General features: G+C 51.9%; 5 protein-coding genes across 5 annotated transcripts; 2 read left to right on the forward strand and 3 right to left on the reverse strand.

The window, feature by feature from the left end:
* Nucleotides 1-4,655: 4,655 nt before the first annotated feature.
* On the forward strand, nucleotides 4,656-6,829 carry BO82DRAFT_102424 (OTU family ubiquitin thioesterase). Its single transcript, XM_025629736.1, has 7 exons — nucleotides 4,656-5,139; nucleotides 5,200-5,286; nucleotides 5,344-5,407; nucleotides 5,457-5,722; nucleotides 5,776-6,047; nucleotides 6,099-6,539; nucleotides 6,598-6,829. The coding sequence occupies exons 1-7, from the start codon at nucleotides 4,885-4,887 to the stop codon at nucleotides 6,674-6,676; spliced, it is 1,464 nt and encodes a 487-aa protein (XP_025490930.1). The 5' UTR covers nucleotides 4,656-4,884; the 3' UTR covers nucleotides 6,677-6,829.
* Nucleotides 6,830-8,991: 2,162 nt separating this feature from the next.
* BO82DRAFT_102522 (putative C6 transcription factor (Gal4)) lies at nucleotides 8,992-11,946 on the reverse strand. The gene is made up of 7 exons (XM_025629737.1): nucleotides 11,503-11,946; nucleotides 11,418-11,447; nucleotides 11,253-11,347; nucleotides 10,874-11,193; nucleotides 10,139-10,821; nucleotides 9,607-10,085; nucleotides 8,992-9,550 (listed from the first exon to the last, which is right to left on the reverse strand). Exons 1-7 carry the CDS (start codon nucleotides 11,533-11,535, stop codon nucleotides 9,178-9,180), a joined length of 2,013 nt encoding a protein of 670 aa, XP_025490931.1. The 5' UTR covers nucleotides 11,536-11,946; the 3' UTR covers nucleotides 8,992-9,177.
* A 914-nt stretch (nucleotides 11,947-12,860) lies between these two features.
* BO82DRAFT_312282 (uncharacterized protein) lies at nucleotides 12,861-14,366 on the forward strand. Its single transcript, XM_025632433.1, has 3 exons — nucleotides 12,861-13,276; nucleotides 13,409-13,942; nucleotides 14,015-14,366. Exons 1-3 carry the CDS (start codon nucleotides 13,013-13,015, stop codon nucleotides 14,339-14,341), a joined length of 1,125 nt encoding a protein of 374 aa, XP_025490932.1. The 5' UTR covers nucleotides 12,861-13,012; the 3' UTR covers nucleotides 14,342-14,366.
* Nucleotides 14,367-14,869: 503 nt separating this feature from the next.
* Nucleotides 14,870-15,526, reverse strand: BO82DRAFT_285922 (60S ribosomal protein eL37; the record flags this gene model as incomplete). The annotated part of the gene is made up of 3 exons (XM_025631521.1): nucleotides 14,870-15,015; nucleotides 15,220-15,291; nucleotides 15,466-15,526. Coding segments are annotated over 3 exons (279 nt in total), but the record flags the coding sequence as incomplete, so codon positions are not given.
* Nucleotides 15,527-16,049: 523 nt separating this feature from the next.
* On the reverse strand, nucleotides 16,050-17,776 carry slu7 (mRNA splicing protein SLU7). Its single transcript, XM_025635385.1, has one exon. The coding sequence runs from the start codon at nucleotides 17,617-17,619 to the stop codon at nucleotides 16,189-16,191; it is 1,431 nt and encodes a 476-aa protein (XP_025490934.1). The 5' UTR covers nucleotides 17,620-17,776; the 3' UTR covers nucleotides 16,050-16,188.
* Nucleotides 17,777-18,769: the final 993 nt, after the last annotated feature.

Genomic DNA, 18,769 nt, shown 5'->3' on the forward strand with positions numbered 1-18,769 from the left:
AGCTGCTGGCAATTGGATTGGCAATGGACAAGCCACAGGCGGGCGGGGGTGGGTGGGTAAAAACAAACCAAAAAAAAAAAAAGGGCGTCGGGAATAGACTACCTGTAGTGCCCACTCACAACCCTACTACCAATGTCAATCATTGTGTGTAAATCATCCCAAGGTGAAGTTGCGTCAGTTACCAGCGGGAATCCTGTGCCCTGGAGATGCAACCAGGACCCGAAAATTCGCCGAGTGACGTCGATTTGAGAGGGGAGGGGTGGTTGTACATGTGGGATTGTAGAGCGGATGTAAGTTAGAGGGCTTGTACTCCGTGGAGACTGGAGAGATTTTGATACACAGCAGCAGCCGGATTGCAAACTTGATGGCAATGGCTACACAACGGCTTCTCTCCACACGGACGCGCCGTTGATTTCATCCTGTATCTACCGCCTGCCGGCGCATAGACGCATAGACTCCAGTATCATCGTCATCGTCATCGTCTCACATCCTGGCAGGCTGACATGATGGCTAGTATCTTAGCTGCGTTCCAGAACTCCTCGGCGCTCGGTCCCACCACCTGATGGGCCCCCCTCTCCTGGTAGAACGAATCGGAATATGAAGAACCTGCCCCTGCACGTCTGGGAGAGCAAGAGAAGATAGAAGAAGGGTAGTACAAAGCAATAACCAAAAGCAAGGCGGTGGTGGGTAATGCAGTCCGACTTCAGGGATTCTAGCTCCTCTCTCCATCTTCTCTTTCTCGCTCTCCCTTTCTCTCGCCTTGATTATTGTGGGTTTCTTGCGAGGGCCGGTCCGGACCCGTCAAGCAACTGGAACAACACCACGGTCGGGGGTCCTTTGTCTTCCAATCCCATACAAGCACACTAAACTACACCGTGAGCGATCCCTCGCGAATGGATGGGCTCGGAGTCGCTGCCGAGGTAGCATATGCAAGCCCCCTCTTAGTTGGATCGACAATCTTTTTCTGGGACTCGACGAGTCGTGTTTACGAGATCCGTGAGTCTGGTCATGGCCACAACCAGCGAGACGGGTTGGAGGATGAGCGGATGAGAATGGGATGAGATGGGACTAGAGAGAGGTCTTACCATCGAGAGGGTGGATGGTGGTCTGATCGCATGGTTGCAGAGAGGATTAATTAACGTCAAGGAATCGCACGTGTTGCTTCTTTGGCGCCAGCAGCAGCAGCAGCAGCAGCAGCAGCAGCAGTTGCAGCAGTTGTTGGGCGTTGGTCGTAGGAAGTTGCTGGTGCCCACGACTTCAAGGTGCGTCGTTCAAGGCGACTAGCCCGGTTTCGATCGGAAGTTTAGCTCTTGACTTGGCCAGGTCTGCTTGCTGTCTGTCTGCAGTACGGAGTACCGCCTGCATGCACGACGGCGATAAAGAAGATTTAGATTTGAGGGGGCGGGGCAAAGGCCAACTTACAGGCGAGGAATCACCGCAGTTCACGACAGATACGGGTAGACGATGCAGCTGTTTGCCAGGCCTTTCTTCTGATGAGCACAGTACAGTACCTCAATCCCTATAACGATCGGTGGTTCCCAAAAAGAGATAAGAAAAAACAATGCAGTGGCAGCAAAAGAAGGCTTGCAGCAGTCAAAGAGTGGCGGCCGACGCTGAGTGGTGGATATTAAGGGCCCAATGGCAGATAGAATCCTGGGCTTCCTCGCAGCTCTCTCAACCCATGGCCATTCGTTGGTGATCTCGTCCGGACATGTGGTCGTTTCCTAGTAGTGCATGAAGGATCGGTAGGGTCGTTGGTGGCATTCAGATCGCCCGTTCGTGCAGTCGGTTAGAAGAATTCGAGGACTCATGGACGTACTCCGTCGAGGACTGGAAGGGGAGCTTCACCCACTCCCAAGCCGAGGAATTCCCATCTCCGGACCTCCTGCCTTCCTCTCCGATGCTTCTGGATATTTTTCTGGGAGGGGATGGATGCTGTTACCTCACCGAGTAGTGATTGCCGGTGGATAGACGGCTAGGGACAGGGTGCGTAAAACTTACATAGTAACTACGATATCTCGATGCTCGCTCGATGCTAACGAGGAACTAACCTTGAAATGTCCCTCTAGTCTCTATCTCGTCATAGTCGCAAGGCGATCTGAGCACGTACCCTTCCAACCAATTGTGCCGGAGCTACCACCCCTGTAGGTTCAAGGCAATGTATCCAGGTGCCTGTCTACGGGACTATCTCTCGGAGAACTACTCATTGTATACCTACCTCCTGTAATGTACTTCATTAGTGCTGTTAGGCTGCTAGCAGGAGTAGACACAAAGCAATCATGGACAGTACAGTACGCATAGGACGGATAGTGGCCGGCTGCACACTTGAGAAACGTCAGGCGATTGTTGCACTGGAACCGTGCTTCCCCCGACCCGCTGCAAGCTGCAAGCTGTAGAGCAGCAATACGGAGACATTAATCAATATGTGTAATACTCAGAAGAGCAGTGGATCGGGATTGTGCCCAGTGGCTGATTGCAACAGCATCGATCTTCATCTTCCGCGACAGATGTGCGTTTGTGGTTGGGTGGAATCGCAATCCAATTTCAATTCTGCCTATTCATACAGTAGGCCAGTAGATAATAGCGACAGACTAGACCAAGGTAAGGTAGACACCGTGGACGGGCTTTGCAATCCCATCCCATCCTGGCGGAACCCGGCTAACTAGCGAGTCAAACTGAAGTAAGAAAGGGAGTGAACTGAACTAAACCAACTGAACTAAGCTAGTAACGCCCGACCGATGACGGGAAAGAAATCAGAAAGGAAAAAGCAAGACTCACTGGCAGTCAATCAGTGTCAGACTGTCAGTGTCAGTATGAAGCAGGAAGTAATGTATGGTCCGGCAACCCCGCGCGCGCGCGCCCGGTCGGTTTCTGACTTTTAGATTGCCATAGTCAGTCTAATTAGTGGTTCTGTCCCCAAGTTGTCTCAATCCATCTGGAATTATCCTTCTTTTCTTCATTGCTACTGTACTGTATTGTTGTGGTTGTGATTGTGGTTCATCATCTTCTTCTTCTTCGTGTTGGTGTTGTTGTTGTTGTTTCTTTTCCCTCGCTCTCTTTTCTGTCTCCATTTTCCTCCACTCCACCTTTTTCTCTCCCCCCGAACAAATGATTGTTCGTGCTGGGGCGAGACCACAAAAGAGCCAAAGTTTTCCTTATTAATATCCATATTAAAGCCTTCCCTCCCTCGGACCTCCTCCCCCAGATCCGACTGAGAACTGACCTGATCCTACCAAACTACCTTAACAACTACCCACTACTACCAAGTTTAAATACCAATTTACTACGAGGTACGAACTATTCTTACTTGACTACACATACACCACTTGGTTGGTTGGCTACCTTCGCTTTTCTCTTCCCTTCATTCTACTTCCCCTTTACCTTTTCCCTACCCTCCTCCACCTTTTCCTTCTCCTTCTCCTTCTCCTTCTACCACTTTACTAAAGGTGGTAGTTTCTATCGCCGCCCGAGTAAGGATCCTCATTACTTGCCAGTGATTAGTCGGTCGTTTGTTTTTGTTTCTTTGCCACCTGTAACCTGACATCCTCTCATCCTCTTTTGTTTTCTCTTCCCTCAATTGGTTCTTGTTGATACCTCTTTGGGTCAATCCCTCACCTTCTCCCTCATCACACCTGCTTACTTGATACCATAGTTCGTACGTGTGACTGGGTTCCCCTCCGTATGCACGTTGGCTGTAAGACCAAAAAAAAGAAAAGCCTTGACGACATTTTGAAGGTCTGAGCATCACTATTTTTCTTATTCCCGTTCCCTCTTTCTACTTGGTCTTTTGTTGGCAATTAGTTTCTATGTGAGACACCTACACAATCACGGTCTCTTTCCCCTCTTTTGTCGGGGTTTTCCAGCTGATACTGGCCTCCACTTGGACCCTCACATCATCCTCAACTGTCGACAATGCAGAGTTGATCTGCCACTCGGTGTGATGTGCTTGCATTCTCTCTTTCCCGGAGGCTCCCATGCAACCTATACTATACATACACACAAACTTGTCCCCTGCTTCCTTCCTTGCCCTCTTCCTCCTTCCTCATCCTCATTTCGCTCGATCGATGACCGACAGACATGCCTCTACGAATGACCGAGTAGCATCGGGTGTTCTGGGTTATGGTTTTGAATCTGCATCTCGGATGTCAGGCGGGCTGCGTGGAGTGGACCAGGAGGCGATCGGTTCGGATGCGACTGGGCGGACAATCGTCTATCACTCCCCGAATTGATACGAACTGGTGTCATTCCTCGACCTCCTCGCCTGTTAGTCAAGTGCAAGATTGCGTATCTTCAATTCGCATTTCCGAACGGCATTCCTTGTTCTGCCCTCTGGTCCGGTGTTTTCTATTGGCCTATCCCGCTCTCCCTTCCCTCCCTAAGCCGCCGTCGCTCTCGCTTTCTCTGCATTTTCGATGCTTGCTGTGACACATGTTTGGACTATCTCCGTTGGTTCCATGGCACTACTTCCTGTCGTCGAGCCCTGGCGGGAGTATCTCTAGTGCTTGTTTCATTGGTCCGATCGCATTCACAGTGACGGTTTCTCGAAAACACTCATCCTGAAATCTTGTCGATTGATGGAAGCCCATGCTAAGAATGCTGCACAGTAGGCTCTTACATCACTGAAGAACTCTCGAACCGGCACACCTCTCCTGCACCGAGGATCAGGCACAGCAAGGCGACCAGACAGAACCTGGCGCCAGATCATGCTGCATTGTCTGGTGGGTATTACGTGCGCCGGCTGCGATCCCTGCTTGATGACCGAGAGGCCGTTGATATTGACCATCATCCTTCCGTTTATAAGGTATCTCGACAACTTCTGATTTCTTCCTCTGTCGGTACCCACCTTCCTCCCTCACCTATTCGGCCGCTCTAGTCTTCTATGCGATGTCCCTGTCGGGTGTATCCTGGAATCACTACTACCCCGTCAACCAACTTCCGGCAAGGCAGGAATCCATTTCCGGACTTTTCCCTCAACATCCTCATTCAGCCGCCTTCTTCAACCATCACGGGGCTGCTCCCCATTTTAGGTCTCTCAATCGCCCATCTCACAGCCACAGATCTTTCAACATGAATGCCTTATCTACCGACGAGATGGAGAAGTTCCAGAAACTCTCCAATGAGTTCCAGGCCAACGTACAGGTGAGCTTGTCTATGATAGCTCGATATAGTCCCATCGAGCCCGGCTCATGGAATAAACAGGGTCCCGCGGTTTCGTCCAAATTATCGAGTAGCATGGTCGCCATGGAATATGCCAATGCCGATCCTGCCTTCATCACCAAGACTGCAGTCAGTTTGGGCCCTTCTGCTCGCGAGGATGATTCGGATGGTTAACCAGTATCTTAGGCTCTTGCAGTAACACATCCCCTGGTACGCACCATGAAGGGAGACGGAAACTGCGGCTGGAGAGGTACTTGCCCATGTGTGCCTGGAGCAACTTGTCCGCTAACTCCGTGCAGCGGTCGCGTTTGGATATTTCGAGAATCTTCTCAAACTACAGAATCTGGTGCTCGCGCACGACGAAATGAACCGGATCAAATCGCTCAATGTGCTCCTGGATCGCACGGGCCAACAGGAACATCTGTACGAGATCTTCGTCGACGCGACGGAAGGGGTCTTCCATCAGATCATTGAAGCCATCCAGAATGGCATCATTGACGACACGTTTCTAGTCGAGGCATTTAATGAGGAATACAATGCCAGCGCCATCATCACTCATTTCCGAGTCAGTCTTGTTCGTCTCGTGATTGAGTTCGTGCGACTGACGTATGACCACAGCTTCTCACGAGCGCCTGGATGAAATTGAACGCCCTTCGCTACCAAGCTTTCCTCTCGCTGCCGGTGGATCAGTACTGTGCGACACGCATCGACACGGTGAAAACCGAGGTTGATGAAGTCGGCCTGCAAGCGTTGGTGGATGGGGTGATCGAGGCATCCGGATTTGCGGTGGAGATCCTCTACCTGGACCGCAGCGAAGGGGATGTTGTCACGCCCCACCTTCTCACCCCAAACCGGGTGACAGCAGCCACGATCTGCTTGCTGTACCGCCCGTGAGTGCGCGACTCTTCGCTGTCATGTTGAGTATGCTAATGCGCAACCAGGGGCCACTACGACCTTCTCTACGCGGTCGAACCTACTGTGAATATGGAACCCGTGGTTAATTATCAATACGCAATGACTTCTAACTACTCCCCCTGGGATCAAGGTGCACTCTCGTTCGACGTCAACTCCAGCTTGATGTCGATCCCTAATCTGATGATGGACCCGTCATTTGCGCTTGCGCCGTCGCCCATGCCTTCGGCTTCACCCAGTCCATTCCGTGTCTCGCCGCCCCTTGAAGTGTATGCACCACCCATTATGCACACCTCACCCCCCCCTCCGCCGATTTCGCTGGCATCGCCCCCGCCCCCTCGGATGTCAGCCCCGCCAGCTCCGTTGTCATCGTTGCCTCGCAAGTCGGATGGCCCTCAGATCCGGCTGAATCCGCTTGTGATGAAACCGAACTTGAGTCATTCGCTGCCGGTGACGACTCCGTTCAAAAAGTAGTAAGACCCATGGATTCCTGCACTTTTGAAATTGACCATGCTGATGAATGGTTAGTTCTCCGTACAATCAAGCGCATTTCCAGAACCAGGATTTTGAGCCCATCCATTGGGAGCCCTCCGACCATCGGAAGTAGGGTTGTGTGAAGTTCTCCCTTGAGTTCTCCCTTGCCTGTTATTCTACTCAACTACGATCGTTAACGACTGAACATATGTTCTTTTGCCATCTACTACACATTCAATACACTACTAGGCTTATTTCGGGTAATGGACTGGGTGTTTTTGTTTTTGCTTTTGCCTTTTTTTTTTTTTAACTCCCTTGGGATCAGTTTCATTCTTGCAGGAATCCCTTTCGATCAGTTCTGGCATTGGTGAAGGCAGGGGGTAAATGATTTGTTGTGTGTGTGTGCGTGTGTGCGTGTGTGCGTGTGTGTACCAAGTACTAGTGGGATTCTCTTTCGGCAGGATGTGCTTTAGCGTCTGCGGTCTGTGGTTGTTGCATGGAGGCGAAGCGTGGTGCAGTTGACTCACCCAAAACCAAAAGAAATGAACCAATCGTCGAGAGGAGAATCATGTATATCATGTAGTCAGGAAATGCGGCATTCGACTGCCGGCCCCGTTCGATTGGTATGCTACGTAGTATATGAATTATGTAGGTATAAGGTACTATAGCCGTGGCTTCGGCTCCGGAGAAGCAGGACGCGATCTCGTTGGCCGCCATGGAAAATGAATTCCAGCTCGACCAATGACACGACCGGGGGCGAGGGCCGGAGGAGCTGGAGCATCTCCGCCTCTGCGCCGGCGCGCGCAGGGAAGGGATGGGATGGGATGGGATGGGATAGGATGGATGGGTCGGGGTCTCTTCCAGCCCCTTGCAGGTGGCTGACCCGGCGCGGGCCACTGGGAAGAATGGGTGGTGGTGAAGATTCTTGACTACCTCAGGTATTCTGTAGAGTACATACAGTACCGCCGATAGTGCCTACCTTGTACTGTAGTTGACAATCTCACATGAGGAGTGGGTCCGTACTGTGCACGCACGCATGCTTGTTGATGTAATTGTGTAACGACCAAAGTTGCTAGGTATAGCTTGGACTGTTCAGGGTGTGAGGTTGGGTTGGGTTGGTGTGGCCAGCTACTAGGGAGGTATGAGCATTCTAGGGCGGAGTCCAGTGCCTGAGGCCGCTCCCCAGCCCCAGGTACTGTACACATCACTCACTCAACTCACTCAACTCCCTCAACTCCCAAGACAGTCGAGCTGGATCGATGGGAGTGAGTAGTTGGGAACAGTTCTCTTTCCCATTCGGGTCTGGCCACGCATGTCCCGTATGTACTTACTTACCGACAACGAGGAGCAAAGAAAGAAGGGGGTTATATTACAGGAACAGTAGACTACAGTCCAATACAGTCCAATACCGTCCAGCGCATTTCGATCTGCGACTCTTCTGAAATGTATAGTCCAGTGGTCCAGTAGTCTTAGGCCTGGATGAACGGCACGCACATACTGTACAGAGTACATCTCCTGCTAGGGCCGAGGCTGGGGCTAGACCTACTTACTGGCAGGGTGGGGACAGTCGAAGTAAGGGGTCGGTGAGTGACTGGGGAGTTCGCATCGAGTTCCAGGTCAAGGTTCAGCTCTACCTCGTCGAGTGGACTTGCCTGATTCTGACACCTCGGGTGATAACCTTGAAGTACCGAGGGGTCGACGGCAGGGTGTGATGCATGAGGTGGGTTGGAGATGGGACTATGGTATGGCTGCGTGAGCTACGACTGCGTCTACCGTCTTCTCTTGCTGATAGCACAGATGTGGCGCAACCAGTGGAGGGTTATTCCTATTACTGTGTAGGTGGTTTTGTAGTAGGTCCCGCTTGCGAGAGAACTGGTTGCATGCTGTGCTGTTTGTACAAGTATGCTATAAAAAAAAAAAAAAAAAAAAAAAAAAAAAAAAAAAGTTTCAACATATAAGGTACCGTATATAGACAACTGTGTGCTCCGTATATCGCAACTTTAGACAGGTGTCTTGGTGTAGAGTATCGGAGCAGATCACATCCTCCCTCAATCATCCATGCATTCATCCTGAGGCATCTTCAGGCGTCCTTGAGGAAATGTTCCGAATCGGGACGACCTCGTGACTTGCAGCAGCAGGCGAGAGAACGAAGAATGCAGGCCTGAGACCCGAGCCAGGTCTGCACTCCCTCGATGCGAAGTAGGGAGCTCTGCAGTGTTCTTACCGCTACCGCCTTCGGCCTATTGTTGGTAAACAAGAGCATTGTCTTGCCGAAGTCTCCCTTTTTTATGCTTCAGGCCATCCACGTCACGCTGCCAATATCCTGACACTCCTTTCACTCTGGAAAATATGGCATTCATAAGCCAACCGTTGTTCCAACGGAACAGAACATTCGACCGACTCGTCGGGAGTTCATCAAGCCTGCGGTATGGTCATATAGAGTATCGCTTCGAATACCTCAGTCCGATCGGCTGGAGACATCGGCTGAGATTCTCGTTGTTCCTTCGCAGAATATTGCGCTTGAGACACTTTCAATACACTCGCCATCACGAAGATCACGTCAAATGACGAGTCTCTTAGCCACTTGTGACACTCGGGTTCGAAGCCGCACGGAGCTTATGGTCAGGAACCTGGTCAAACAAAATCGTGCTGTGGTGCAAAGTTCACCCATTCCGTAAAATCCATGCCACTTAAGTTCAACTCCTGGTCAACATCGGGAAACATATTGCCAAAAGTCGGATCAGTGAACAGTTGGTCATTGAATGGCATTACGATAGGGGGCGCCGGTCCCGCCGCTCGACCGGTCGCGGCACTCGTGTACGCAGGCGAACACAGCCGGTTAACAACTTCCAGGCAGCGAACAGCAAGTCGATTGTTACTCAGTGAAGGATGGATGAGCAGCTTCTTGGTGGCTTCTATATCTTGGAGCCATGCAGGAGCGTCTGCACTAGTGGGATCGGTCATGAGCATGATAATTGGGATCAAACCAGCCTGGAAGAGGAAGTATCTGCCGAATAGATTAGTCAACCATAGACAACCCCAAAGCAGAGACCGTAAACATACAGCATGTACCAAGCTCCAATTCTTGTGCAGACATGATTATTCACGAAGTCGGTGATGGACGAAATGGAAAGTCGAGCATTTCGAAGACAGAGCTTCCGGCAGTCAACCTCGAAAGGATCTTCAGGCTCTGACGCTGTATTCTGCTGTGTCCATCTCCGTGATGCCCATCGGAGGAGTACCGGTCGGTAAAGAAGGATTCTCAAGTTCCAATCCCTCCACATCATGCGGTTGCGGACGAGCGCAAAGGTGTCGGATACCGGTAGAGGCGGTTGCTTGAAGTAGTCAGGAAGACCGTTGTACCATTCCTCCATTGGCTTCTGGAGGCCCAGCGTTTCCTCCGCTGTGAGACTGGGTCCCGAGATGAGGCGCTGGTAAACGCTGTTTGTAAGTAAGTGGAACCGAGCTTGAGCTATCAACCCCGAATAGAGGGTTGGTTCTGTGACTTCGACGGGTAGCGTGGCGGTGGCGGGGGTGAGAGCCTGAGAATTGTCAACAACCAGACAAGAGCCGGGACGATGATCTATCTTCCTACCTCGTCATGAATATTCAGGACGTGTTTTGCATCCATGACACTATCTTCGGGCAGTAGAATGGGCCGGCCAAACGTCTTCGCTGCCCCACTGTCGAAAATGTACACTCCCCACCACAGGCGTCTCCTGATCTCACGCTGAAGAAGGCTGATTTTCCAGCCAGGAAATTCTTTATGAAGACCCAGACTCATGGCCATTCTAACGGCCAGGCCCAAGAAGTTCCACCCAGTATTGGGCTTGTTTCGTTTCTGTGCGTAATTGCTCAGAAGTAGTAACGCCTGCACCAGGGTAAGGTTTCCGGTCTCAAATACGGAGACCTGCTGCAAGTGGCCTCGTGCTTCTTGGTAGAAAGTGATATCCAGGTCGGAATTGTCGTCACCAATGCACCAAGCACCCAGCGCCAGAATAGTATTCAGCAAGATCTGCCAAGCTTGACCATGTGGCCGGGGCACTTGTTCATAGAATTGTGCTCTGAATGTACCCTCGTGAATGAAAGGGTAGCTTGCATGATAGTTGAGGAAGAATGCGTCCATAAACGCCTGCTCAACTAGACCAGACGGGGCGGTGTTGAGCAGTTGGGACTTCAAGGGAATCGCATAGTTCGTCTTTGACGTGCCAGCGGGGAAGTTGAGGTCAAAGCCATGCTTGAGCAATGTTCGGAGCGGAACGACGCTCGAAGAAGCGCCTGTTGACGGTTAGAATGATCGACCGCGCCTAGATCTAAACGAAACACATACCAAAGTAACCCGCTCCTTCTGGTTTGATGGAAAGGGCTGCCATGCCGTCTGTCAGATCCCCTACAGTGATCTTATTCTCCGCCCAATCGAAGCCGTCTGCCTGTTGCGGCAGGGCCTCGGGGGCTGGTTCGGCTCGATCGGCCTCAGCTTTTGCTGGAGTAGAGTGCCTGGATGACGACTTGGATGATGAACCTGGTTTAGGCGGCCCATCCTGGTCGTACAAAAGGGAGCGAACCGTCGCATCCAGATCACCGCCCGGAAACAGCCTCCCTAGGGCTGTTTCAAACGCCTGTAAGCGATCTTCTACATATGTCAAATGTCTGTTTAGATATCGTTAGAGGGTTACACAGCATTTGAGGAAAGCGAAACAGATGCTTACTGTCTGGTCAAGGGACTTCTGTTGACTTTAGGACTATAATTACAGTCCTTGTGCAGCTGCCTGCATTGTGCACATGTAGGTTTCTCCTTAGAGCACTATAGAGGGGTTAGCTCAGCTCAAGTTCCTACTCCTGAGCATCCAAAGCTCCATAGAATGATTTCTCACCCTGGACTTCCGTAAACGACATTCATCGCACTGCAAAATGGAGATCAGCTAACTAGGTCGGTTTGCCCTGCGATCTGCGACTCACGGCGTAAGAGTGAGAATCACGAGTGCTGGCCATATTTAGAGCAAGAGGATCATTCGATCTATTGAATCTCTAAATCTCGTGCTCGGTGGTAAGTATACCAGACTGATGTCATCTGAATCAGTAGGTTAGCAACGTCCTACATGGTTTCAACTGGGAAAAGTCCGATGGCAGACTTGAATCGGCAACAGATGAGAAGCATGAATACAAAATTAAGAGAGGAATGTATTGTGAGAAGGAATATGATGGCAAATCCTAGCAGGCCACAGGTTGGGACAAACAAACAGAAAGCTCACGATACAGGATGGCGCCACGGACTGGTGGGGTATCAGGAACAAAACGAGGTGGCGGAAGAACATAACAGGACATAACAAGGCCAAAACTCACGATCGGCACGGCGGCATTCAACGGTCCAGCCCTTTTTTGATGTCGGAGACAAAGCCGACCGTCCAAGCCCGTGATACGGGTCCAACTGAGGACGACAGGCCTTTAGAAATAAAGAAAGAGGGGAATTCGACCTGTTGCGAGCGCGACGAGGAAAGCTGCAGCCGATGTGATGATTGATGCTAACTCTTAGAGAGGCTCGTGTGGGGGAGCCAGTCAGGTGACACGCCGCGAAAGAAATTTATCGCCCTCAATTCTCAGGAATCCATTCTCAGTTGCCCAGTTGCCCGCTGTCAGCCTGACATCCTCAGGCAGAAATGTTGTCTCCTTTTGGTCAAGGGATCGTTGTGTCATTCAAATGAAAGCACAGAAGATACTCTTGGTATCCCTTTGATATCTAGACTGCTTCCCATGCAGCAGATAGCAAGATAACAAGCTTGTAGACCCCTCCTTGCAAGCACCTGACTGATTGATATGCACGAGCTAAAGTCAATAGAGTGGGTTCGAGGTACGGAATGCGGACCAGATGGTCATGATGCCAGTAGACGCTGCATCGTGTCAATTCGCGTCGTATTTTCTAGCTTGATGGATGAGAACACCATGTGGAAGAAGCAGAAACTCTCGTTGGTGAGCTGCTTCTGCAGGATTTCTCTAGTGGTCCGGTGCAATAAGAACTGTGACAGCTCCCAAGGTAGCTAAGGCTGGAATATATAGTGTAGGCACGCAGACTCTAGCACCTCCCGAGAGTGCCAATACACGAAAGTTGTAGTGCATATCCCACGTCAGGATAGTATGGAGGGGAATCTAGAGCATGATTTCGCTCTGTTACACCAAGATACATGTAAATAGGTAGTTGCTGGTCAAGGAATAAATGCTCAGCCAGCGACAATGCAACAGCTATCAATCAGTCTTGGCGCGGTCCTCCCGCCAATTGCAGCCCCCCACAGGAAATTCAATTTTATACAACGTCATTTGCAACCACTTCCAGCATCCAAAAATCACTCCCGTGAAGCCCAGAAAAGGCATCTCAACTTGCGACGTGAGGGCTTGACCACAATTGCGTTCGCCCAGCTATACCCGCAGGCTTTATACCCATCATCGAGCGACCTCCCACCAAAACAATACAGCGATGCCCACTCAACCGCCCCTCCCTCCTCTCCTGGCACCCTACGTAACATCCCTAACCCCCTCATCTCTCATCGTTCTCTCCACCGTCCTCGGCGCCCAAGGCAATTGGCTCACTTTACGATATCTCTACGCCGCGCTGAATGCGTCATCTACCTCCGACGCTGCGCTAAATCTCGGCGAAGGGCATAATGGGAAGAAACAAAAGGTAGTGCTCGTGAGTTTCCTGCGGGGTTGGGAGTTTTGGCGCGCGGAAGCAAAAAGATTGGTATGTGTTTTTTTTTTTTTTTTGGGGGTGGGCAACACCCTCAGCCCACCAAAACCCTTGATGGTTTTCGGTGGAAAGCCTCTTGCGCGGCATGGATTGAAAGAATACTAAAACGACAATACAAAATTCCAGGGTTTGGATCTCGCCCGTCTCACTGACAAGCGCCAATTCGCCTTTGTCGATGGCTTATCCGAACTCTTTCCCGGCCCGCGGACGACGCCGACCACCACCACCACCCAAGCCACTCCTCCCTCCCTAGCACCCTCACCCCGCGGCGGCCTGGTTCCTCAGCGGACAATCCTCCCCAATCGATCCGCGCCAGGTCCCATTCCAGCGCGAGGACCTCAACCCGCGCGCGGCCCTGCGGCGGTCGCCGCCCCAGCGCCGTTGACTCCGTCCGCTCCGCCGGCCACTTCTCGAGAGATCGGCCCGGTCAAGCGACTGCACCTGTCCGGGAAGGGCCCTGCCGCTCTTGACAGACTCGAGAAGGATATCGCGGCGGTGGTGGCGCATCTGAGTGGCAGGGCGACGGCGACGGCGGAGGGAGAGGACGATTCAGAGGTGCTGCTAGTCCTCGACCAACCGGACCTGCTTCTAGCCGCGACGGGGCCCGGCAAGGAGATTGGAGCTACGGAGATGACCGAGTGGGTGATGGGCCTACAGCAGGTACGTTCTCGATTGACTCATTCAGCTTGTGGTGATAGGTGCGCTAACCATGCTACGTGCTGTGGGATATAGTATGTCCATGCTACGATCATGACCCTCGCGGCCGACTTGCCCTTAATACACAACGCCTCGGCGGCTGCGCATCAGATGCCCACGCCGCTGGAGACCGAACATGCCGCGTTTGCGATCGGTTCCGCCCACCGGGCGCATCTGGTGATGCAGTTGCGGGATCTGGATACGGGGGCTGCGCGGGATGTGAGTGGGGTCCTCAGGGTCAGTAAAGGAGGCGCGTGGGGACAGAGTGATAACACCGATGCCAACGGGAGTTGGGAAGAGAGGGAGGCGTTGTACTTCGTGCAAAGAGATGGTGGGGTCAGCGTCTTTGGACGTGGGGAGTAGGTAGATCAGTGTCAGTGGGGCCAGGGTAGTTTGGGGGGGGGGAGGCGTTCGGGCGCATCAAAAAAGTATAGAACGGTGGGTTGATCTGTTTCGCAAGTTGGCAGTGCAAGGATAGATACGTTTCTGTAGGGTTGGCCGTCGGAATTTAGGTAAACAGATCACATTGGATGAATATCTCAACACTGCGTCTGTCTCGACATGGGATATCCGCCAGCCATAAACAAGTCAAGGAAAATTCATGCATTGCTTTTCCCTTCTCCTTTTTTTTTCTTCGTGAACAACACAGGACCCCACGGAAAGAGGGTCCGTCTTTTCATTTGTCGTCAATATGTGCCATTTTTCTCTCTTTCTCTAGAATAGAAATGCTATGACGGCAAAAAAGTGAAAAGACCGTCCCACCACCAACTCCACGGGGGGAAGCGCCTTTTTTCGCCTTGCACTGAAACCGATTCACTTCATATGCTCGGCCTTTGTCATACCAGCCCTCTCCAGCCTCCGAGAACGAAATCGCGACGTCGAACAATTAACTTAGTTGCTGCTCGAGGTGGCGCCACGGGCACCCTTGGGGACACCGGTCTGGAAGCCGTTGTGGAAGCGGCGGTGGACCTCCTTGAGGTGGCGCATTCTGCCGGTACCGGTGGTCTTTCTGCGCTTGGCCTTCTCGCTCCAGTTGACTATATGACAGCATAGATTCGTAAGCCAACGATCTCTCGAAATCAAAATACCAACAATACATGATCTGTGATCGGGGGTGGTGGGTGGAATCTTCCGGTGCTCGAGGGGGTTGGTTTTGTTTTCTCCCATTGTCGAATCAAGCACGCACGAAGGCCCAGTGTTGTGTCAAGGATGGAGTGGAGTTATCGGGGGAGAGTTCGTACACTTGCGAGTCTTAGCGGAGGGGTAACCGCAGTTGGCACAAGTCGACTTCTGGATGTGGAAGGAGCGTTTGCCTGCAAATATCCCGATGGTGCGCAATCCGTTAGCCCGTTTGTCCCTTTGTCGTTCCCGGCAAATTCCCTTCAATCATTCCCGGCACATAATCCCATCTCTTATGTTTGATCATCCGTTGATCCGCAAAATATTCCGCCGTATCAAACAAAGGTATCGGAAGGTGTAATACTGACCACAACGCCTGCAGAGGGTGTGAGTCTTGTTGTGGCGCTTGCCAAAGCTGGAGGTACCCTTCGCTGTAATCGGAGTCAGTTGGCTGTCACATTTCGTCGTTGCCGAAAGACCGGTCGGACCGGTAGTTTATCATGTTGGTAACGTACTCATCTTGAATTAGGGGAACTAAAAGTGAAGCAAAATAGTCAGCGAAAAAATGTCCGTCCAGCAGATATCCAAAAACACGATCATCCGACAAAAATAACATACCTGGCGATTCCGTTGAAGGGCTGGTTGTCGTTGTCGTCGTCGCTGGGCGTATCGAAAGTTGCGCTGGGATCTGGGGTGGTGTCGCTTAGCGAGTTGTGGTTTCCAGGGCTTGTGCCCTGGTCCCGTGATCCCGTGATCTTCCGCCTTCTGAAAGATGCCTTCCTGTCACGTGCAGGGCTCTCGATCTTGTTGCGGCTCCACTTACTATCCGGGTATCTAACCCGAGACTGGACTAGCGCCCTATAACTTAGTGGTTTGTTTCTATCGATGGGTCATCTACTCACAGCTACGGAGTAGACGGCGGGTCATTCCCACGTCTTCCTCCTTTGTTATGGTCGGAATGGTCGTTGCATTCAAATACGATACAATCAATATATCGATATATCCACAATTTCGAAGAAGGGTATCTATATGCATTTGCGCGATTCATGTCGCAGAACAGAGGCGCAGAGAAACATCTTGCCAGAAAGCCACTAAACCAGATCATCTTTCCCCATAAAGGCGGCCATAGGATCGTCCGCAGCAAGCCGGCTTCGTTTGTATGAGTCGAGCTCTTCCTCCGTGATACCTGACTGCACCTCGATCAAAGTTCTCTTCTTCGTATTTGCGTTGGTCACGTCTCCTGCCTTCTCCACGCCCGCCTGGTCAGGCGTGGCCTGGGTTTCCTCAACATCACCAGACTGTTCGATAGCGTTTTCGCCATCTCCTTCCGGTAGCATCAAGATCTGGTCTGCCTCTCGGAAAGAGCGCTTGCCGTCCTCACCAGTGCAATAACTGTTCTTCACAGTAGAGAAACAGCAGGCATATCCCCATTCAAAGTTGTGCCACCAGCTTCCCCAGACGGAGGTATGGTTGTTGTTGAGGATATCTTCCGCGTACTTGGACTTTGCTGCTTTCTTGGGAGCGCCCTTAATGGCGCCAGTCTCGTCATATTCGATAAACCTTTCGTTTTCAACCACCATTGTTTCTCGTAGCGGAGTTGGGTCAAGGTGTTCCTGACCACCGTATTTCTCCAATAGAGCCTTGCGCTGTGAATCACGCTTGGCCGCTGTCTCAGCCTCCGCTTTCTTACGCATGATCTCGCCTGCGGTCGGATTCGCCTGCAGATGAATCTTCTGCGTACCCTTCTCTTGCGACTCCCAAGCATACCGCTGTGCCTTCTCGAATTCAGCAGCATCTCCCGAGGCCCGCACGAAGTTCTCCTCAGCCACCAGTGCTGCTGCCTGATCATCCTGCGCGCCCATGTCCACCATGCGCCGCGTCTTCGGATCGTATTTTGCAGAATCAAGGTCGAGGTTCAGCAGATACTTAGCGGTGTCTTCACGAATACGTAGGTTGCGGGTGGCGGTGCTTTGTTGTCGTCCCATATCAGACTCTTCTGCGTAGCGGGCTTCCTCTTCCGGGGCCTCTTCCTCCTCATCGAGTTCACCATCGGTAATCCCGTTTTGCCTCTTCTCTCCGTCCTTGGTAATTTTCTTGAGCTTCTCCAGCTCCTCATACTCCTGGACCACCTGGCGATATTCGCTGGCGTCATAGCCATTCCACCGGTCTCTCTTCGCGTCCCAACCCAGATTCACATCCTGTATAAGTTCGTCGGCCTGGATGTCTTTACCCGTCCACTTGGCACCGTGCTTCCGCGGTCGACTGAGACACTCTTTCGTTTTGTGGGTCATGGCGCCGCAATTCTCACAGGCCCCTTTGCGGTACTTGGTGGCGGCCGGACCCGCGCGCTTGCCGCGCTCATACCATTTCGACTGATCTGTCGTCGACTTCTGCAGACGTTGATGCTCAAGGTAATCGTTGGTGGTATCGTCATCATCGACGTAGAACGGTTTCTTGGAAATGAAAGACGGAATGTACTCGTTGCGTTCCTTCGACGCCACATCGGCTGGCTTACGGGACATGGTGATGGAGTTGCGTGAGAGAGATGACCGGGCGTGAGAGAGATGACCGGGCGTGAGAGAGATGACCGAATTTGAGAAGGGCAACCTCTCAGTCCGGTGCTGAACAGATGGAGGAGAAAGGAAAGCGGGAAGGAGTACCGGTCGCGCGACGATAGTGAGGCAAGTCGTTGCGGCATTCTCGAAGCGGCGGAATTCTTGGCGAATGGCAAATAGTCTGGCTATCATCACGTGCTCTGGCGTAGATCCGCGCCACTGGGCGCGTCACTTCCATGGTAATTCTCAACACGACCTTGCTCGCAGCAGACGGCAAAAGTTTCAAGAGACGCGCATTAGCAGTGCTATGGGCATCGAATTTCTGACTATGATGCTTCCTACTGTTGTTGAATAGCTATGTTGGCGACGGCTTTGCGCCGTCTCGAAAGAACGCAATGGAACCCTTCCAAGTGCGCCTCAATTGCGTGGATCATTATCAGGCGGCCCCGTCGGATTTCGACCCTCCCCTGCTCTACAGGGATCCGACCTCGGGCAAAAATGATCGGGTCAAAGTCCCTATCATCAGGGTCTTTGGCGCAACGGAGACTGGCCAGAAGGTCTGCGTTCATGTACATGGCGCATACCCTTATCTCTATGTTCAGTATGAAGGCGAGCTAGATGAAGAGAAAGGTTTGACCCGCCACAGTGGTTTCCTGACCCAAGTATCCCCATGGCTAAGTGTACTGTAGTAAGTGCCGCGACTAAGCATCTCCATGTCGCCATCGACCGCGCACTAGCAGTGAGCTATAATCGCAACCCTAACGATAAGAAATTCGCCTTCGTCGCGCATATCACCTTGGTCAAGGGCGTGCCTTTCTACGGCTACCATGTCGGCTACAAGTTCTACTTCAAGGTTTACCTGACAAACCCGATCTACATGACCCGACTGGCCGATCTGCTGCTCCAGGGTTCGGTATTGAAGCGACCTGTCCAGCCGTACGAGAGTCATCTGCAATACATCCCTCAGTGGATGTGCGATTACAGTCTGTACGGGTGCGCTTATATGAAGTGTAGCAACGTCAAGTTTCGAATGCCAGTGCCGGAATATCTCGAGCTCACTAATTTGTCTCACCGTTGGCATGACCGTTCGATACGCCCAGAAGACTTGTCGGATCCC

The sequence above is a fragment of the Aspergillus uvarum genome (genome assembly GCF_003184745.1).
Source record: "Aspergillus uvarum CBS 121591 unplaced genomic scaffold BO82scaffold_34, whole genome shotgun sequence".
In the NCBI taxonomy this organism is placed as follows: Eukaryota; Fungi; Ascomycota; class Eurotiomycetes; order Eurotiales; family Aspergillaceae; genus Aspergillus; species Aspergillus uvarum.